This window comes from Corvus moneduloides, chromosome 2 (genome assembly GCF_009650955.1).
Source record: "Corvus moneduloides isolate bCorMon1 chromosome 2, bCorMon1.pri, whole genome shotgun sequence".
NCBI classification, from domain to species: Eukaryota; Metazoa; Chordata; class Aves; order Passeriformes; family Corvidae; genus Corvus; species Corvus moneduloides.
Window position 1 is genome coordinate 108,172,829 of NC_045477.1, and position 20,242 is coordinate 108,193,070.

At 42.2% G+C, this 20,242-nt stretch overlaps 2 protein-coding genes across 5 annotated transcripts in view; one reads left to right on the plus strand and one right to left on the minus strand.

Annotated features, from left to right (window-relative positions):
- Positions 1–1,540: 1,540 nt before the first annotated feature.
- Positions 1,541–15,499, plus strand: PDHA1 (pyruvate dehydrogenase E1 subunit alpha 1). 2 transcript variants are annotated; one of them, XM_032100766.1, is made up of 12 exons: positions 1,541–1,721; positions 2,997–3,011; positions 4,407–4,475; positions 5,928–6,101; positions 6,754–6,880; positions 10,568–10,659; positions 11,030–11,122; positions 12,346–12,501; positions 12,688–12,759; positions 13,414–13,481; positions 14,295–14,403; positions 15,038–15,499. In XM_032100766.1, the coding sequence occupies exons 1-12, from the start codon at positions 1,656–1,658 to the stop codon at positions 15,200–15,202; spliced, it is 1,206 nt and encodes a 401-aa protein (XP_031956657.1). In that variant the 5' UTR covers positions 1,541–1,655; the 3' UTR covers positions 15,203–15,499. The 2 variants fall into 2 exon arrangements, with proteins under 2 accessions (XP_031956657.1, XP_031956658.1); XM_032100767.1 differs by lacking the exon at positions 2,997–3,011.
- Positions 15,500–15,626: 127 nt separating this feature from the next.
- MAP3K15 (mitogen-activated protein kinase kinase kinase 15) overlaps positions 15,627–20,242 on the minus strand; it is an 86,518-nt gene continuing 81,902 nt past the window's right edge. For all 3 annotated transcript variants that reach the window (XM_032100763.1, XM_032100764.1, XM_032100765.1), the window contains 7 exons: positions 19,884–20,069; positions 19,362–19,467; positions 17,981–18,191; positions 17,023–17,135; positions 16,759–16,856; positions 16,583–16,659; positions 15,627–16,096 (listed from right to left, as the gene is read on the minus strand). In XM_032100763.1, the coding sequence (XP_031956654.1) occupies positions 15,982–16,096; positions 16,583–16,659; positions 16,759–16,856; positions 17,023–17,135; positions 17,981–18,191; positions 19,362–19,467; positions 19,884–20,069 (906 nt within the window). In that variant the 3' untranslated portion in view covers positions 15,627–15,981. The remainder of the gene's footprint in view (positions 16,097–16,582; positions 16,660–16,758; positions 16,857–17,022; positions 17,136–17,980; positions 18,192–19,361; positions 19,468–19,883; positions 20,070–20,242) is intronic.

Genomic DNA, 20,242 nt, shown 5'->3' on the forward strand with positions numbered 1-20,242 from the left:
AAGATCTGCTTTATCCTCCAGGACACTGAAAACAGCACTATCCAGCTACTCCCAGACGGATTTCATGATTGCAAAAGTGATAAAAGTTTCAGATTTTTTTCTTAGATGTGAAAAGCAGTAGCATTATTTTGCTTCTTTTCTACATCCCAGCCTATGTAAAGGCACAGCATATGTCAAGGAACCTACAGGGCAGCAGCACGAAGGTAGGATGCTGAGCACTGCCAGTGCCCTTCACTTTCACCAGTACTTGAAGCCGAAGAAAGTTTGGTTAAATTTCAGTCCTCCAGCAAGCTGATACCAAGCCTGGGTTTGTTTTTCTAATCAAGAACTAACCAAATGCATGAAAGTTAGGCTTCTTGACAATGTCTTTATGAGATAAGAGATGGCTACCTCTCTTCCTACTCTGTGTTACAGACAAGGTGAGGAGGAAATCACGTTAGCCACGAGTGTCCTTATTAATGGAACAGGGGAGAAGCCAAAGAAGGAGGTGAACAGTACAGTGGGCATCCAGATGAGGCTGTGTTTTGGAAACAGATGGCACTTCCAGTCCTCTGTAATGGAGGTGAGGGAGTAGTTTGAGGGGCACGTTCTCAGTGGAAATTATGCCTTAAACATTTATCACTTGTGCTGCACTTGAGCTTTGTGCACCCTGCAGGACTCAGCAGACACAAGCATTTGTGATGCCAACAGGTGAACAGGATTTACTTTCTGGATACTTTTAGTGGGAGACAGGGGAGAAGTGCACAAGATCAGCTGTATCTCATCCGTGTCCTTCCGCAGGGTTGTGCTGATGTCAGCACAGCCCAGAGGAGCAGAGCGGGGGAGGGAGCCCAGGGCCAGGCGGGGAGCCAGGACAGCAGCGCGGGCGGCTCACCCGGATCGGGCGATCCACAGAACCCAACCTGAGCGTGCCCTGGAGCCGGCGGCAGCAGAAGGGGAGGCTGGCTGGGGATCAGCGGGTGCGATACGGTGAGAGGAGTCAATATTCAGTTAAATCTTAACCTTGCTTTGTATTTCCCCAGGGATGGACGCCTGTGACGTTAAAAGGAAACCGTTTCAACACTTACTTTATGCATTTAAAAATCAGGGAATGCGCTCACACAGATCAGCTCTCGCGTAGCAGCACATTAAACACTCAATCCTGAGTCACAGTATCAAGGAGGTTGGAAAGGACCTCTGATATCATCGAGCCCTACCCATGACCCGGCACCACCGTGTCAGCTGGACCACGGCAGTGAGTGCCATGTCCAGTCTTTCCTTAAACACCTCCAGGGACGGTGACTCCACCAGACCCCTGGGCAGCCCATTTCAGTGCCTAATCGCCCTTTCTGTGAAGAAATTCCTTCTAATGTCCAAAATTCTTCCTAATTGTCTAGACTGCACAAGATATGCAGGAAGCCCTGCGCGCACGCCGCACTCCGAGGTTTTGTGAGGAAATTCGATCTTTCCCACATTTAATGACCTTTAATGACATTATGGCTCTGGCGCCCAGCAGGGGGCGCTGCCCAAGGGGGGCACCGCCGCAGCGCAGGCCCGCGCATGCGCGCAGGGCGCGGGGACGCAGGACGCACGGCGGTCGCGGCCGAGGCGGCGGCGGCTGAAGGAGAGCCGAGGACGGGGGCCCTGCGCCAGGCGCTGCTGACTCTTCCCGCTCCATGCGCAAGATGCTGCTGGCCGCGCTCTCCCGGTTGCTGCAGGGCCCAGCGGCCGCCGGCAGGACGGTGAGTGCGGCCGGGGAGTGCGGCCGGTGCCGGTGCCGGTGCCGGTGCCGGTGTCTGCGCGGCCGGGGCGCGGGGCTGGCCGGGGGTGGCGCGCGCCCCGCCGTGCGCGGTGTGGGAGGAGCGCGCGGGGCACGGGCGGAGCTCCGGGAACAGCCCGGGACAGAGGGCGGGAACTGCCCGGGAACTTGGCACCGGCGGCAAAAGAGAAAAACTGAAGAAAAATTAAAGAAAAACACCCAAACTTAGGGGTTCCCCCCCCCCGCGTGGCGATCCCGAGCGACAGTGAAATGGTCGCCGTGTGCGGGAGTTCGTTTTATAAAGCCGTAATGGCGCAGGGCTTTGATCGATGTCGGGTCAGGTCCCTCAGAGGGATCTGCTCGGCCCGGTTGGAGTTCAGCGTCTGACTGAGCTGCTTGACCTCCCTTTGCTCAGCCAACAGCCCCTTTCCATTTCTGCATGAGTTTTCTTTCAAAGCTTGTTATTTTTTTGTCATTAGTGTGAGTCATTTGTTGTATTTTATCTCTCTTGTGTGAAAAATCGTACTTTTACCACTTCATTCTGCTTATTCCACTGTAATGGACTGTGGCCATGAGGAAAAATTAACCCTGCTGAAAAAACCTGTTGGCAAGACCAGAGTTAAAGGTACTTTTGGTAACTGGAAATCAGCTGCCTTTTTGCCATAGAGAGCAGATGTGTTGCTGTACCCCCGTTTCTGAGGCAGCACTCTCACCCTGGCGTTCACTGCTTGTGGATGTCTGGATCCATGAGAGCAACACAAGGGAGAACATTTACTGGAAGCTCTTCCTATCTGTCTTGGGGCTGCATATCTAGGAGTATTTCCTAATTCACAAATAAAATATCTAGATTAAATTTTGCAAATATGGGTGCCTAAAATTCATCCGGAACTTGGCCTGCTTGGAGATACTGCATTTTCCTGGAATGCCAAACTAGATCTGGTTTGGATATCTCAATGAAGATTTTTGGATCCTCTACTGCTTACCAAATATGTAAATATTTGTCTTGAATTGTTCCTGTGCCTCTGTAGTGAAGACATAAATTACCAAACTAATAAAAGTAGACTTAAGCCGTAAAGCAGTATCCCATATATGCTTTGAGCATTTTCCAGAGTGTATTTCCATGTATGGAAACTACCACTTGTAGTGTTCTGTTCTAGCTGGATAATAATTTGCTGAATTCTCCTCTCCTAATTGTTTGGTACAGCTACTTACTCTTTTTTTCTTCTTTTTTTTTTCCTTCCAAATGCTGCTAACCTAGGGAGCCATTAGTGAGGTAAGGCCTCAACCAGTCTTGTCAGGGTTTACTTTTGATAGGTGTACTGCCCATGTATCAGGACTTTTGTTCATACTCCTCAGTGTTGCTTTTATGGCCTATTCAGTGCAGAGGATTTAACCAGGTGGCCTAAAGAGATCCCTCCCAACCCTGGCCATTCCATGATACTGTGAATCCAAACTGTGGATTTATTTCCAGCTCTAGAAGTAAAACAGCTTTTCTTCACTGATAATGCTGATGCATTAGTGTAAATTATTAGGTAAATAGTGTAGAAACTTGGTTTAAATTAAAATCTAAATATTTAATATGATAACAGGGCAGGATGAATGGGGGCATTGTTACTGGTAAGTCAGATGTGCAACAGAGGAGGTAACCAGGATGGGTTGAGAATTTTCTCCCAAACTTCACATGTGTCAGACGTTTTTTGGAGATGGTGGCCTGGACATACTCAAAATTCTGATGGAATGTACCTTCAGCTAAATGTATGGGAATTCCCTGGCTGAAGGAGCTGCTGAAGTTTTGTGTAACTTAATTAGCAGTACAGTCTTGCCGCTTAAGATGTAGTGTGTTCCTTATGCTGTGGCCACAGCACATGCATGGAGACGGGCCCATCCTGTCTGGTGCTGCAGTGGAACTTGCTAAAGTCATCTAAAGTCACCACCATTCATTAGTCAATAGCCTGTGTTCATTCTTTAAGAGGGACCAGCAATGTATTTTTAAACATCCTTCTTATCTCTCCCCTACCATGCCACCCTTTCTGTTCTGTGTTTCATGTATCCTCAGGTACTTTCTGTGTTTCCACATCATTTTTAAGTAGTGGCCATGCTGTTACTGAAATGATGCTCTCTCTCTTCATTGTTATGGCTTTGAATCTCCCTAACTTGCCTTCCTAGCAAAAAGAAAGAGTGAGAGTAGTTCATATTTCAGATATCTGCTGGATTCTTTTTGGTTGATTGGTTTTAGGGGTTTTCTTTGTTCTATCAAGGCAAAATTCCAGTCAGCACAAAGAGTCAGCAATCAAAGTCTGCATTGGCTGTCTCTCCTCATATTGTCAGCCTGGTGTGTGAAGGGATAAACAATTATTTTTTGTGGTTTTGACGCTCTTCAGTGTCAAAAGTTTTGAAACTTACTGGATTTATTTTAGATAATCAAGGATATTACAAATTTTAATTCTCTTTTTCTAATCTTAATTTTAAATACTGGGTTTTAAGAGACTTCAACATTGACGTACAGAATAAAAGTTCCCTAGTCTTATGGGATATGCCACTGGTAATTCTAATTCGTAAGTTATTTCAGTTTGGGAGTACTTTTAGGAATTACTTGAAAATTCACATACTTTTACTTGTTAATTACATTTAAATATTGCTCATGCTTTGGTTTTGTCTTTTTTTAAAGGCCTCTCGAGTGATGGTAGCATCACGTAACTATGGAGACTTTGCAAGTGAAGCTACGTTTGAGGTTAAGGTAAAGAAGAACACTTAATACTGGCATTCTGTGTAAGCATTTGTCACAAATCTTAACCTGATGGACTGGTCCCCATATCTCTTTCAGTTAGAAAATATGGTTTGAATTTCCAGAACCAAACCCTTACTATCTGACCTGATTACTAAGTGCAGCTGGAAGTACTGTGTTTGGCAGTATGTTGTAACGTTACTTGTTTCTTAAGAATGTGAAGTTAGATTTTTTGCAGCTGTGATACTGCAATGCAGCTGTGAGAACAGAGTCAGGAGCTAAAGAACCTTTTCTGTTCTGTTCTAAGGTTTCCTTACTGCTTTTAAAACAATTAGGTGTTTGCAGCCTATCCCAAACATGCAGCTGATTGAGATCCGTGTGGGTTTTTGAGGAAAAAATACGGCATCCTTTCAATGTTTGACTTGGTGCTGCTCAGCAAATGTGTGTTACAATCTGTCAGCTTTCCACTGTGGCTGGGTCTTAGGAAGAAGTGATGTTTCTATTGGCAATAGCCTTTGTGCTGGTGTTTCATTCAGGAACTAATGAAAGAAAATCTGAATGAAGTAATTTGGGTTGTTTTCCACCCTCTCAGTTTGTCTGTGCCTGTAATGTACAAAAATAGTTTCACAGATGGAAGGGAAGGAATGTGTCTTTATATGAAAAGTCTTTTTTTGAGTAGATACAAGGTTTAATGTTTGGTCCTGTGTTGATGACAAGACTCTAGAGTTTCTGTTGTTCTGTGAACTTTGAAGCAGAGTCGTCTTGGGTAGTGTGCCCAGGTGTTATATCCAGTTCATGTAGGTGTCAGTGGATTTGCTTTGGAGAGACTTTTGCTTTGATATAAACTGTCATTAACCCATATAGAAGTATTTTGGCCATTTAATCTGCACTGACAGTAATTTGTTTGGTCTCTTCCACTGAACTTACTGTTTGTTCATTATTATTTTATTTTAAATTTTGTTTATTAATTTATTTATTTAGTATGAATGCCTAAAATCAGCCCTCCCCCAGTAGGGTCCATGGTTTGGGGAGGGAGTTGTGCTGCACACATTTGACTGGCAGCGTGGCTGGTGGAGCAGTGGTTTGTTACTGCTTGTTAGAAGTGGTTGTAGCAGAGGTGAGGGCCAGTTTTAGGGCCAAATCGTACAAACCATTTTACAGAGGAAACTGAATCTTTCTTATCTCTTCAGTAGGCCGCTGTAGTCCTTACCAAGTATTTGCCATGCAACAACCATGGAAGTTGCTTTTTTCCATATTTTCTGAGGACTTTAGTTCATCTTCTGCTTGTAGGAATAACTAGGCTTTATTTTGTGTTGTTCTGACCTCTGAATTTAGTTTTTGCTGGCTTTCTTTTTTAAAAGGAATTACACTGTGAATTTGAAAATGGCAGATAAAAAAAATTAAGTAATATTCTTAAATAGGATGAATAATTTTCAGGAGATAATGACTTGTTTAACCTTGCAGAAATGTGATCTCCATCGGCTGGAGGAAGGGCCGAGCACCACGGCAGTGTTGACTCGAGAGGAGGGGCTCCACTACTACAAGACCATGCAGACCATCCGGCGCATGGAGCTCAAGTCTGACCAGCTCTACAAGCAGAAGATTATTCGTGGCTTCTGCCACTTATATGATGGTCAGGTAAGAATTTGTGGCCAGGAGGTTTCATGTTGTCTTACCTTATTTAATGTGGGGATTTTATTAGAGTGGAGAATGTAAAACGGAGTATCTGTGTACATTGTGAGAGAAGGAAAGGGATGGAGAGGAGGCAGGAGGAGGGACACAAAGACAGGGAAGGGCACAGTGCAGCTGAAGATCAGCTGAATGTGAGGAATGAACCACATTTGAAGTCCTGCATTTTCCTCTTCAAGTTTCACTGATGGTTTTTTTTTCTGTATCTCATGGATGATGTGCCCACTATGAAGCAACAGCCAGGAGAAGAAACTTTGTGAACGTACTGAGACTTGGCTGTCTGACCATTATCCCCTGATGTTTTTGAATTGTGATTGTTGAGATACTTCACTGGGGGTGGGGAGGGGGAGGGAAATTCTTCAGATTTTTGCAGATTCTGGTTCCCTCCCATGTGCCTTTGCTGGTCAGTCAGGTTGGAATTTAGAGCCCAAGGCTGTTGTAGCTCCAGACCTGTCACCAACCCTTAGGATACATCCTGTATGTGTGCTCTTCCTGTTACCTGCTGGTATTTGTTGCATGTCGGATCAGCAGTGTCCACACTGCTGACTGAGGGAATTGTGTGTTTTTCTTCATGGCTAAGCTTCCTTGTCCTTTGTGACAGGAGGCTTGCTGTGTGGGGATTGAGGCTGCCATAAAGCCCACAGACCATGTGATAACAGCGTACAGAGCCCACGGCTTTACCTACACCCGAGGAGTACCTGTCCGGGAGATTCTCGCAGAACTCACAGGTTTGTGCTCTGTGGAGTCAGGATTCACTTGCTGCTGTGCTTGTGGCAGAATTCTTTGCTCAAATTCAAGGTGATGTTGATGCATAAAGTACAGTGGGCCTTCAGAAGCACTTTAGTGACATAGCCGAATAAATCAGAGTTTTAATTTTATGATGCAGCCAATTTTACTTTGAAAAATAACAAATAAAGAATATTTAAGTGCTGGTCCTTCTAAAGCACAAATTCATAAGATTTTTCTTGATACCATATGCTGTATTTGTTGTGCTGCAGCAGTTTTGAACTTGCTGATGGTAGGCATTTGGTCTCAGTGGGACAGGGCATTACCTTTCCTAGGAGACAGGCCTGGATTTTCAGAATTACACTGGTGAAGTCTTAGGAAGACTGGTAAACATTGCCTATAATAATAAACTGAATGGTTTGGGAAAATTTGACTGTAACAAGAATATTTAATGATAATTGAGACAGAGATTTTGCAGAAAGGAGAGACGGCTGTGCACTGTAGGGTTGAGGATGGAGCAGGGAAGAGAAGATCAGCCTGATGAACTCTTATGAGATCTATGAACAGATGCCAGAAGTGAAAAATGAGCGAGGAGCTTGAAGGCCTTTATGAATCACTGGTATAATAAAGACTTGATCTGAGAATCTGCATGCTTGAAATGTTAGTATAGGAAAGCATGTTTTGGAGTTAGAGAAGAGGTATTGTAAAGGTTTCGTAAACTAAGAATTGGGTGTCCTAAGAGTGCATATCAATAACGTGCACAAAAGCCCAGAATCTAGTGGATGACTGGTTTGCCAAGTGTCACTGGATACTGGTAAGTCAGAAAGTAAATGCAGAGATTGCCATGACTGAAGCCAACTATTGGCCCTGAAGCTACAAATATGAGTGATAATGTGGTGGGGTTTTTTTTCTTAATTTCATTTCATGACACACATAATTTTCTATAACATTATGCTTGACTTTATTGGGGCTCTTTTAACTGGGAATGAGTGACTGCAGTAGAGAGGCTGTTGTTACAGAAAATGACACTTGGGGAAAGTTCCTAGAGAGAAGTGCTGCTAGAGCCCATTCTTGCAAAGAAAGATCTTGACTACAAATGCCAAACTGAAGGACAGCTTGAGTTACAATGACCAGGAAGTGACAGAATTAAAAAACCTTTGAATGAGAAGGAAGCAGAGTCACCCAGAATAAGATCAGTAGATAAGATCCTATAGGAAACAAGCTATAAAAAAGGACTTTTCAGGATGTAGCGGGTTCAGTTCGTAAACCAGGCAGAAACGCCAATTTAGTGTAGTGGTTTGGTTCAAAATATCCATCCATTACTTACTTATTCTCTTTCTGTGAGATAAGAATTAGGAGAAAACAAAGCAGGCACAAAACTTAAAAGAATACAAAAAAGTTTATTAACAGACCTAAAAGAAAGGGGAAAAAAAATCAGACTAAACCCTCAGAACACTTCTCCTCCCCCCACCTTTCTCCCTTCTCCCACTGACCGTGTAAAAAGACAACCCTTGAGATTTTCAGTCAGTTTACCACCTCTATAATAATCTTTTTCAGTTCACTTAGGGAGAGGAGTCTCTCTTGCTCATGCTATGGAGATATCTCCACAAGAAACAGTTCTCTCATGGCTTCAGTGTCACAGCGAGACAGCCGGCCGGGTTGGTTCTCTGCTCGCATGTGAAAATCCCTTCCCTCGACTTACAGCTTTCCCCACAACTGCTTTCGAGGGTCCAATCTTGAGCTAATGGGGTACCATTTTAAGGTTGAGCTGCTAGGAAACAAAAGTTCTCTTCACCTATCTCTGGGAGCATCTTCATCTCTAGGAATAGAGGCCCTCCTCCTCCTGAGAGCAAGGGTCCTCATCAAATTACAGCTACTGTCATTTGCTTATTCCAGCACAGGTGCTTTTGCTCACAAACACAGTTTGTACGCTTCAACCCACCATGCTTTCATGAAATTACAATGAGTACTCTGATATATCATAGTCCATCACCACCATAGCATTACAACAGAATTTCAACTTCTAAGCTCGAAGCATCTCCTCTTTCTCCTCCCTCAGGGTTTCAGCTCTTCCTTCTTCACCGACTTTGGTGTCTTTATGGCATTGACTCGGGAGAGGATTGATGTCTGCAGGCTTCATCTGTTCTGGAGGCAACTTACAGCACTAAAAGGGTTAATCTCACCCGGGCCTTGCAGCTGGAATTCGCTTATCGCTGTTGGTCACATGATCTTTGCTGGGCATTGCCTGCACGGAGCAGGGCTGTGGGGAGGCCGCGGATGGAACAGGGCTGTGCCACGGCCCAGCAAGGCCCGGCCCAGCCCCACTGGGCCGCCTCCAGGCCACCACCGCCCCCCCCCCCCCCCCCCCCCCCCCGCTACCTGTCCGAAAGCCGGAAGGCAAGAGAGCTTTCCCGGGGTTTGTTCATTCTTAAATGTGGATCACAGAGGCGTGTCAAGCTCCTTAAGCAGCTTAAAAAGTTGCCAATATTCAAACTAGCCAGTTGATAGGTTCTGTCAGGTCATAGAGGAAGCTGTAAGCACCTCTTTGCAAGAGAATCACTTCTGTAGCTATGCTAACCTATGACGATTACATGAGAAATGGGTTTGTGTTCTAAGAAAAGTAGAAAGTGTAGCAAAAAGTAACACTGGTTAATCAGGAGTTCTTAAATACATTCTAAAATACAAGAAAGAATTGTATAAAGTAGAGAGAGTGTACTAGAGGTAAATTACCCTTACTCATAACATTATTTTTCTTAAAATTAGCCTTTTTTTTTCTTTGGCCCCATCTGGCAGAATCTGTAACAGTTCCCACAAAACTAAGTCACAAACATAGGAAAGGTATGAGAAATATCAATAATAAAAATGATCTACTATAAATTAAGAAAGAGGAGTACAAATTTCAGAAGGAGACCCACTTCTAAAATAAACACCAAGGCTAATGCAAAGAAACCAACCAGAGAAGCTGTGCTTGTTAGAAATAAAATACAGTCCTCTATGAATAGTAACATGACAGATGAGAATAGGAAATGGAATGGGCTGATGAGAAATTCTGTGTTCTTAGATGGGCTCATTTAAATAGGGTTTGTTGTAATGCTTCATGGATCACTGGTTGTCTTCAAACTACACCTTGAATAAAGCTGGGCTGGGTCACTTAAGTTTATACTAGGGTGGAATGGGGAGCTAGTAGTTGTTGGGTTTTTTTCAGTGTCCTGTTGGTAATTTTTACTTGTGATTATTGTCAAAGGGAAGACAAATCTAAATTATTGCAACTAACTTGGAACATTATTCTTTCCTTTCTTGCAGAAGCCAAAAGTAATAGTATGCTTCTTGCAGATTACGTATATGAGACCTTGTTGTCTGTAAAAAAATTCCCATATTTATCTGAAAGTGCTCTTTTATAGTAGGACACTGAAACTTTTGATTGGTTTTAAAATTTCTTCTTAATCTCATCTGTACTTCTGGAATTATGCTTTCATTATTGTTCTCTCTTTTCCCCCCTTCTCTTATTTCTTTTCTGAGATATTTAACTGTAAGCTTGTATGAGAGAGGCCATCATGTCCTAACTCCACACAGATCTAATGACAAAGACATGGTCTTAGTGTTATTACCTTTAGGAACTGAATAAGATGTTTCCATTTGTATAGTATTTTTCCTCCAAAAAAATAAATTGCTTGTTATTCATGTTTCAGGTCGAAAAGGAGGCTGTGCAAAGGGAAAAGGAGGATCAATGCATATGTATACCAAAAACTTTTATGGTGGCAATGGTATTGTTGGTGCTCAGGTATATACATCTGTTTTAAAGCACAAGCTGAATTTAGCTCATGTCCTGTTGCCAGTGTCTCCTCTCAGTTTTTGTGGTGTGAATGTGAACTTGTATGCAGATACCATTGCTCTGTGGCTGTTACGTCTTATTCTGGTATGCTCACCAATTTGTAAACTGTAGCAAAAATGAATCTAATTGAGAATACAGTTAATGTTTATATTTTGACTGTAATACCATTTGTAACAAAGGGAAGTGGGTGGGTTAACAACTTGTTTGTTGGGCAGGTCTCTTAACAGCCTAAATGTCTCCTTAAAGTTCACAGGCTGCCTATCTTCAACTCCTTTAAATGTTGTTCTAAAATGTTGTTTTGTCCTGTACTCTGTGGCAGGTTCCTCTTGGAGCCGGGATTGCGCTGGCCTGTAAATACTTTGAGAAAAACGAAGTCTGTCTGGCCTTGTATGGGGATGGTGCAGCCAATCAGGTAAAGGATGGCTGGGGGGAATCGATTTTCCTTCTGTGCTCTGTGAGCTCTGCCTTTACTCCTAGGAATGGGAGAGCACATTTTGCCCTCCCCATGTACCTGCAACCCAGGCAACATTGATGAACTCCATGGAGGTGGCCAGGCAGATTTGGACACTGCCACCTCTTATTTGAGTTGTCTTAGGTGTTTGAGTAGGGATGTGTTCCAAGAACTCTGTAGTTCTCAGACAGGTGATTCAAATGAACGTTTAAATTAATTGCGAGGTGCTCTTTATATATCAGGAATGTAGCATGTGCTTGCAATTTTTTATCATATTTTGCACCAGTGTGAACATCTGTCCTTCCCCACCCCTGTTTTGAACTTGGGCCATGTCAGTGTAGTGGAGGGAAAGCTTATAGGCTCCTTCTGGTCTGGAACACTCTGGATACTCAGGGAGTGAGTGAGGCTAATGGTTAATTATGTGAATGGTACACAGGTCTTGGGAGGAGGGGTTTCCACTTACTCTTTACCCTCTTTCCAGTTATGCACAGCTCACCTAAGTGGGACACTGAAGTGTCTGTGCTGTAAGGAGGGCTATGAATGGTGGCAGTGAAGATGACAGTGCTGCTGGATAGGGAGAAATGTGTAAATCAGGTTTCTGAAGACAGAGAAGAGGACAGAGCATTCTGGCAGAGGCACTTACTATTGACATTCCAGCCAGTCTCTTCATGTTATCAGCTGAGACAATAAGCCAGATAAGCAGTTGGTTGTTTAGAGTGTACCATTGATAGTTCCACACTTCTGAAGCACAGGTCGAGATCTCAGTTCATGGTTTTCCTTAAATTTGACTCAGAGCAACAAGGCTGATGCAGTCACTGCAGTCAAACTTTGCTGTAGCAGCATCCTGTCAGATTAATCAATTGTCAAGTTTTTTACGACTGTTGCTGAAATACTTGAGTGGAAGGTTTTGTGCTACCCTAACACAGATACTGATCCAGGCTTAAAAATTAAGTTCTATAAACTTCAGTTGTGATGAAACTTAAGTTGCATCTACTAGTTGCAATGAAAGTTACTTTATATAGTGCAGCTTCTTTTATTTCTTTGGAGCAGTAGCAAATGGCTAATTTCAGATCACTTTTAGTATTAAAATTTCTAGACATCTGCAACTGAAGGATTTTCAGTAGAGCCTAATGTTTGAAGGCTCAGCTCCCTGATGAGATGTAACTTAACTCTTTTTCTTTCAGGGCCAGATATTTGAAACATACAACATGGCTGCCTTATGGAAGTTGCCTTGTATTTTTATCTGTGAGAACAATCGGTATGGAATGGGAACATCAGTTGAAAGAGCTGCAGCCAGTACTGACTACTACAAAAGAGGGTACTTCATTCCAGGGCTCAGGGTGAGTACAGCTTTTTTTTGAGGGGGAATGTGTGTGCACACACCTACACAGTGCATACATATGTATCTCTTTTATTTTTACATATATGTACTTGAAGCTGAATTCTATTCCACTTGTGGAAATACTGAGAGTGGAAGTTTGGAGGCTGGCATTTTTTTGCCGTAACATGTCTTTTCTCATTACCAGGTGGATGGCATGGATATTCTCTGTGTCCGAGAAGCAGTAAAGTTTGCAGCTGAGTACTGTAGAGCTGGAAAAGTAAGCCTGTAACTGGCATTCCTTCTCCATGGGTGGAATTCTTAAAAGCTATTGCTGCATAAGTAGTTCCTCAATTTGTTTTAACCAAACACTTAATATATTATTTATACTGTCATTTTTTCCCATTTCTACCAGTTACATTCTGTTGTGAAGGGTGTTCCGTCAGGCAGTTGTGTTCTTTGTGATTAGTTAGGGGAGGCATCAAGGAAAGTAATAATCATTCTATGTTTACAAGGAATGAAAAGTGAATTAAAAGTTTAGTGAGTCAGTGTTAGTGTTTTTCACCTAAATATAGTAACACTGGCTTTGAAGATTTTTAATACTTGAGTAATGAAGGTTCTGTGAGAAACAACAGGTAATTTCAAATATTCTGAATAAGGGTGGAATGACATTGGAAGGGAGGAAAATGTTTAATGCTGCTCAGTAAGAATCTGATAATAAATGCTTACACTATCAGCACATGCTTTCATTTGAAAAGAATTAGGTTTCATTTTACTGAATGAAATTGTATGTGCTAATGTTATATAAATTAAACTGAGAAAAAAACATTAAATAATTGATCACTGGTGCAATTAACCTCTAGCAAATAATTGCTGCCGTAACAAGCTGGTCACTTGTGGTGGTAACACTCCCTGTATTGCTTTCCATTTTAAGGGCCCTCTTGTGATGGAGTTACAGACATATCGTTACCATGGCCACAGCATGAGTGACCCTGGAATAAGGTACTGTCACGTTCATTCTTCTTTCTTTTTTCACTGAAAAGAAGTAAGTATTGATGGTCAGATTCTAAGAGATTAAACTGTGAAATTCAGTGTTGAAATCAGTTGGCAGATGCATTTGAAGGTTTCAGTGAAATCGCTGTGAGCAGCCTGGTCACTCATCTCATCATCTGTGGCCATGTAACACACTTGGTTTTACTTGCAGAATTAAAAGATGTGGGTTTAGAAAAAGCACAAAATCAGTTAAACTTCTGTGCTCTCTATTAATGAATTCTCCTTTCAGTGTGACCTTCTGGTGTGTCCTAATGAAGATTTGGCTGAAAAGCATCATGCTTCTCTGGGGTTTTTAAAAGAGGATTAAAATCCTGTTAGGTAAAATTACAGGAACACCACTTCCTAAAAATACAAACATCCAGGTGCCAGAGAGACTCAGGCATTGCACCAAGTGACCAAGCTGAATTTGTCTGCAGGAAGTAAAGGTGTATCCGAGCTCTTCATTGGAAACTTGCAGTGAATTGGAAGCACGTGCAAGTCATGTAGCTCCCTCCCTGGGTGGGATGGGGAAGGAGGAAATACGGCCCCTCAGAGTTAACTGTCTCAGGCTGGGTTTGCTCCCCTTTCCCTTGAGTCTGGAGCTACTTCTGCTCACTTGGCAGATCTCGGACTCTGCTTGTTGCTGTGCTATCCTTTGGGTGATGAATGTTCTGTTTTCATTGTATCCCTGACAACTCTTTGGACACACCTTTTTCTAAGTGAGCTGTGTCCAGAACCTCACCTCTGCTCCAGGGTTCATGTCTTTGCCTATCTTGTCCCTAGCTATCGTACTAGAGAAGAAATTCAGGAAGTGAGAAGCAAAAGTGATCCCATTACTTTGCTGAAGGACAGAATGGTCAACAACAACCTTGCTAGCGTTGAAGAACTAAAGGTATGGTTTTAGTTGCTTAGGAAGCTCTTGAGCAGTCACACCCTGATGATCTCCAGAAAGCACATTGCAGGCAGTGCTCTTTCTTTACAGTTCTTAAAAGGATTGCTTTAACGTCACTTTTATAGGTGAAGTTTTGTTGCAGACCAACTACTGAAGTTGTGTTCTGCTGGAAAGGCCTTTTGCTTTTGGGTGCTGAGTAAGGCTGGGGATGGCATTTGCTAAAAGGTAGAAATCAGAAATACCTGGGCTTTCTTGACTCCCTAGGAAGGGGGTGAGTCTTGGAAAGGGAAGTTACCAATAGTGAACAATCTTAGTGAAGGAGTCAGGAACCCTCTAAGCAAATGTTGTAATGAGTCAACTGTGTAAAAAATAAAAAAAATGGCACTGACACAGTATTTCACATAACCAGAATAGAAAATACAAAGGCTCAGTGGGGTCATGCTCATCTGTCAGTAAGGTACTGGTACTACCCAAAATACTGCGGTTTAGTAGGGAAGGAGTTTCATAGGTTTTTAGTTTTATATTTCTAGTCAGTATTAACTAATTCTGACTGATACCTAATCATAGCATTTAAATTCAAAATTATGATGGTTTTTCTGAGCTGTCTTCTAATAAGCATCCATTTCTGGCTTAGGAAATTGATGTGGCAGTAAGGAAGGAGATCGAGGAAGCTGCTCAGTTTGCTACCACTGACCCAGAGCCTCCACTGGAAGAACTGGGTCACCACATCTACTTCAATGAGCCACCCTTTGAAGTGCGTGGCCCAAACCAGTGGATAAAGTACAAGTCTGTCAGCTAAAGCCCTTTTTATTGGTGTAACTTATTCATAAGAATAAGTGAAGGCATTTACAGGAACTATAATAAAGAACTCAAGCTTATTTAAAAGCTCTTTCAAAAGAGGAAACTTGTAAGGAAATCCATCTGAGTATGGAATTTCTTAAACATGCTGAATGTTGTTTCAGAAGAAGCTAAGTCAAGAGAAAGTGGTTTATTTAAAGTGCTATATATTTGCTTTACTGACTTTCTTTGAATTGCTGTATGTGTTATGTACAGTGTAAAAAGAAAAAAAAATTAAACTTTACCAACCTTTCTCTAATGGTCTGTTTGCTTTGTTTCGTTGTGAATGCTTTCCCAGAAAACCCACCAAAAAGCCATTTATATGCTCTGTTTTTGCTGCAAAGAAGTCACTAACTGAAAACATCACACCAGGCTTTTCTCAGTAGTTCAGTGAGAGTAGCTTTAATACAAAAAGCTGTATAAATCCATCTACAACAAGGTGACATGCTCTAGCATATCCCCTCCCTGGTCAAACCATCAGCCAGCAGAACTGTAACACATTTTAAGTTCACAGTTTTCACAATGCTGAAGCCAATTCAGGTGCGTTTTTTCTCAGCTAATGTTTTGTATTACAGTGACAGGCATTGTATGCATTAGTCATGTCATAAATAAATGCATTGACACTGACTTAAAAGCTGTTACTATTCACTGGTCACACAAGCTACATAACTGTGCAAAACCTGCAAGGCCACTGTACATACCAATATATACATCTAATAATTTAACTGCTGGGAATGTATTTCATTTGCTTATTCCCACTCCGTGTTCTTCCAAAGCGTTGACCTGTGCTGAGGTCCTGCCAGACGTTTGTCGATGGTTTAAGATTGCGTTCCAGATTCTGCAGCGAAGGCCACCCCTGCATGACGGGAGATGGAGAACAGTTAAGGAAAACTCCCTCGTGTCCATTGCCTTAAAGTGAGCAAAACCTAGAAATCCCAAGGATAGACCAGTTATGACAGTACATAGCAAACTGCACTGTTTTATGCTTATAGCTGAAACTTCTTCCAGGTCAGCCAGGGCTTAACAGAATGATGATAAAGGACTCAATCAATGGGTAGGAAAAATTAGTTCTTTACGCCTGTTTTCCATGTGATTACTTCATCATGAAGCGTGCAGAAATAGGTCCCAACCTTGATAAATGCCAAAACAGATGGCTCAAAGCATCCTCGGTGTAGTTTTATCAGTTAAGATGTGAAAACCATTATCAGAAAATCTGGGATGAAACTGACAGCAGTTGCCTCTGAACTGTCACTGACCTATTTGAATAGCCAAACTTTAAAAGGTTTTTAACAAAATATGTTTAATTAAGCTCTTAACAATGAACTTAAAAGTACTTTCTTACCGCAGCTGAAGATACCACAAGTCATCTTTGGTGATATCATTAAGGACAGCACTTAGTGTATAATCTTCTTCAGCAAACTAAAAGGCAAATTTATTCATAAATAAATATTCATTGAAATCAATCTGCTAATTATGACCAAAATAATGGTTTTTTTTAAATCCAATTTTATTTTTTACCCTCCTAATGGTATCCAAGTCTGCACCTTGTTGTTTCAGCCAGTTCATGAGCTCAGGGTCTGCATTACCTCTAAAAGTTGCTGGAGACCACTGGGAATCTTTAACAGAAAACAAAGGTTAATACACCTCAAAACCAAGGCAAAAGGGGTTGTTTTCAGGTAATTGAAGCTTAAGCAATATGGTTTTGCATCCTTTCAACAAACACATGATCCCTTATATTCTTGTGTAACTGCAGTTTCTTAATTCTGCAGTATCTCCTCATACCTTTGGGTTTAAGTTTTAATTGAAGCAAGTGTAGTTCCTGAGTCTTCTCCTCCAGAGATTGTCGTAAGAGGGTCTGATACTCTTTCTCCTTCTGAATGAGGTTTTCCAAAAGGCTTGTAGCATATAAGAGAGATCAAACACAACCACACTGAGAATAAATCTAACTGAAAAAAAATACCATTTTTAATGAGTACCACAGGACAGAGGCATTTGTGAGGTACTGTCGTAAGTAACATCTTTAATGGCTTAGAGTTTTCATTTTGGTTGTCAGAGACTCAGGGGTGCCACTAGAAAGCTTTCACCTGCAGGATTTAGTAAATAGCTCATAAATTCTGTTCCTACTGTTTTGCAGCCTCCCTGGGCAGAGTTGCTGCCTTTATACTGTAATTTATTACTGAACAATGTAACACTGATGTTTTACCAGGGGCTTTCTGATCCCGGATTTACATCACATCCATAAAGAAGAATGGGAACTTCAGCTGTTAACACCCTGGCAGCACCCTACACATGTAACCCATGAGAAACAGGTAGGACTGCTGAGCTCTTCTGGTGCTCATTTGTGAGCAGCCTGTCCCGTAACCACAACAGAGCTGCCCTGGCCTTTCCTTGCAGGAACAGCTTTGAGGCACTGACACTGAGTCAGGAGGCATCCAAGGAGTAGGAAGGAAACTGGCACATTGCACAAACCTAATTACTTTACAGTAGAAATCCAATGTGACATTCTGAAATTAAAAGATTAATTACACAGAAACAAAAGCTGTACTGAAGGATGTTCAGTTGCCAGACTGTACTCTAGCAGTGTGTTCCAAATCCATTTGTGTTCCTGGAAGACTTCATTACAAGGCAATAGGTGAGCAATACTATGAGTAAGTATGTACCCATCAGTGTAGAAAGCAAGGTCTGAGAGCTTTTCAAAGACTGCCTGAACACACATCCAGAGTCTTTACAGGAGGGTTACCTTAAGGTGTTGTGTTTAAGTCTGCCCAGCTCCTGGCTGAGCTGCTGCTGAGGCTCATGTGACACCCCAGAACTGAGGGTGCTGACCCCCGAGGTGATGGCAGCATCCTCAGCCCCATTTTGTTCCAAGGGCTGGAAACTCTCCTCCACTTCATCAGTGTCCTTGTCCTCACCTTCAGTTTCTGATGCCGGCTCAAAGTGAGTGCGAAGCTCTGGTAAAAGGAAAGAGGGGAAGAACAAGATTTTTTTGATAATTCTGTCTTTAGAGGTCATGCAGTTTGTTCTTCATTACTGTGGGTGGGGGAGGTTGTTTGCATAATGTGCTTTATTGCAGCACTGAGCAGTGGGGTAGTGAAGCCTTGTGTGAGCTGGAGCACAGAATCTCTGGCATTGGTTCTAGAATGAGCAGTGCACCAGCAGAGGTAGAGCTGTAGGTCACAGCTGTGGCAGGGACAAATACCATGAGATGAGTAGTAAGACAGTTAATGAAATATTTTAAGGAGAAACTCCTGAAAGCTTGCATTTTTCCTAAATAGTAAAAAATAAAAATAAAAATGGGTGGTTTTCCCTAATGCCCTGGGCCAAAGAGTGTACAAAGCATCCCTCTTCTCCAGGGAGTATTTCTAGCCACAGTTCTCAGAACTTGTTGCAGGTGGCCACCCTTATTACCAAACAACAGTTTCTATTTCTCTCATAAAAGGTCCTAAAAAAATTGGCCAATTTGGCTTTAAATGCTGTGGCAACTTTGGACTGAAAAGGCTCACTGTCACTAAGTCTCTCAGAACATTCCTGTACTGGAAGGGGGGCTCAACATTTTAAAGAGTTACAAAACTACTTGCATATTTCCAGCTTAACTCATTCTTAGACAGTTCGTAAACATTTATCTTCCTCCTCCTGGTGTTTTTTTCTATTGTCCATCTGTGGGCCAGAATCATCCTCTCCTCATATTAATGCATTCCCTTCTACACATCTGTTCCACAGCTCAATAATTTTTCAGAATGCATAACCAGACCTCTGCAGTGTTACCCACCCTGGATCTCATTGATATGCACAGATTAAATTTCTTTCTTACTAGAAAATCTCCACCTTGGACTGAATTTAATTTGCCTTTTTTTGTCATGGTTCGACCACACTGGGGGTGCAGAACCACTGGTTATCTCCTCATTATGTGCTTTTGTACTGCAAGTACAGCATTAATCCTCCAGAGCAACACTTCTTTCTCTTCAACACTCTGACCCCATGCCTTTGATGAGTGGCACATGGGGTGCAGTTAATGGCATGCTGACAGATTAAACATCTGAACTGTTCCATTTGCTACAACTCTTTGATATGTGAAAAACCTTTTTTTAAAAAAAGGATTATTTTCAGCTGCTTTGATTTACCTGGAATAAGAATAGTGACTGCTGCTTGGACTGCACGGCGGATGATGTTATCCATTGCAAACATCCAATGGGGTCTTATTAAGTGATTTCTTAATACTTTGCTCACCTGTAAAAGTAGCAGCAAACACCATTTGCTCACACCTTAGGAAGGACAATCTTGTTTTCCAATAGTCATAGTAAGCTTTATAAGATAAAAATTGCTTGCAGCACTAAAACCCTCCCACCTTTCAAAGTCTAAACAACAGATTTGATGGTTTTAGGCTACAGCTTTCAAACCATTTCAAACCAGACTGTGACATTCCAACCCTTCTAACAGTACAAAAAGGGAGAGGAATGAGTAACAGTGGGGAAGCTGCGAATCCCGGGGGTGAGCTTTGTCCAGGAGCAACCGGATGTAGTGGAAGGTGTCCCTACCCATGGCAGAGGGGTTGGAAATAGGTGACCTTTAAGGTCTCTTCCAACCTAAACCATTCTGTGATGCTTCAAAGAACTCCTCTGCCCTGCACCAGGAAAGGAACTCACCGCATCCTGGAATCCAAACAGCACCAGATGAATCTGATTGATGGAAGTGCTGTCGAAGTCCAAATCCATTTTCAACTTGGATATAGTGGAAGCCATCACTCTCTGCTCAGGAGAGTGTATGAAGTCCCTTAAAATCCCAATAATCTGCTTGATGTGGTCCACTGAAAGTTGCAGCTCTTCAGAGCTCTGGAGAAAAGATAGAGAATGTATATCAAATGAATCCCAGAGTCATTAAACATCTATTTAGTAGCATCAATATTCTTAGGGTTACATAGCTTTGCTTATGCGTATTTCACATTGACGCACAGAATCACAGAACTTTTGTTTCTGCAAAGTCTCTAGTTTTTATCTTTTCCTAA

Bases quoted from the DNA above. Each gene is read 5' to 3' on its own strand.
- PDHA1 (XM_032100766.1), top strand. From the start codon at position 1,656: ATGCGCAAGATGCTGCTGGCCGCGCTCTCCCGGTTGCTGCAGGGCCCA. The intron at 10,660-11,029 runs GTATATACATCT...ACTCTGTGGCAG, and splicing joins ATGGTATTGTTGGTGCTCAG to GTTCCTCTTGGAGCCGGGAT. The intron at 11,123-12,345 runs GTAAAGGATGGC...TTTTTCTTTCAG, and splicing joins GGGATGGTGCAGCCAATCAG to GGCCAGATATTTGAAACATA.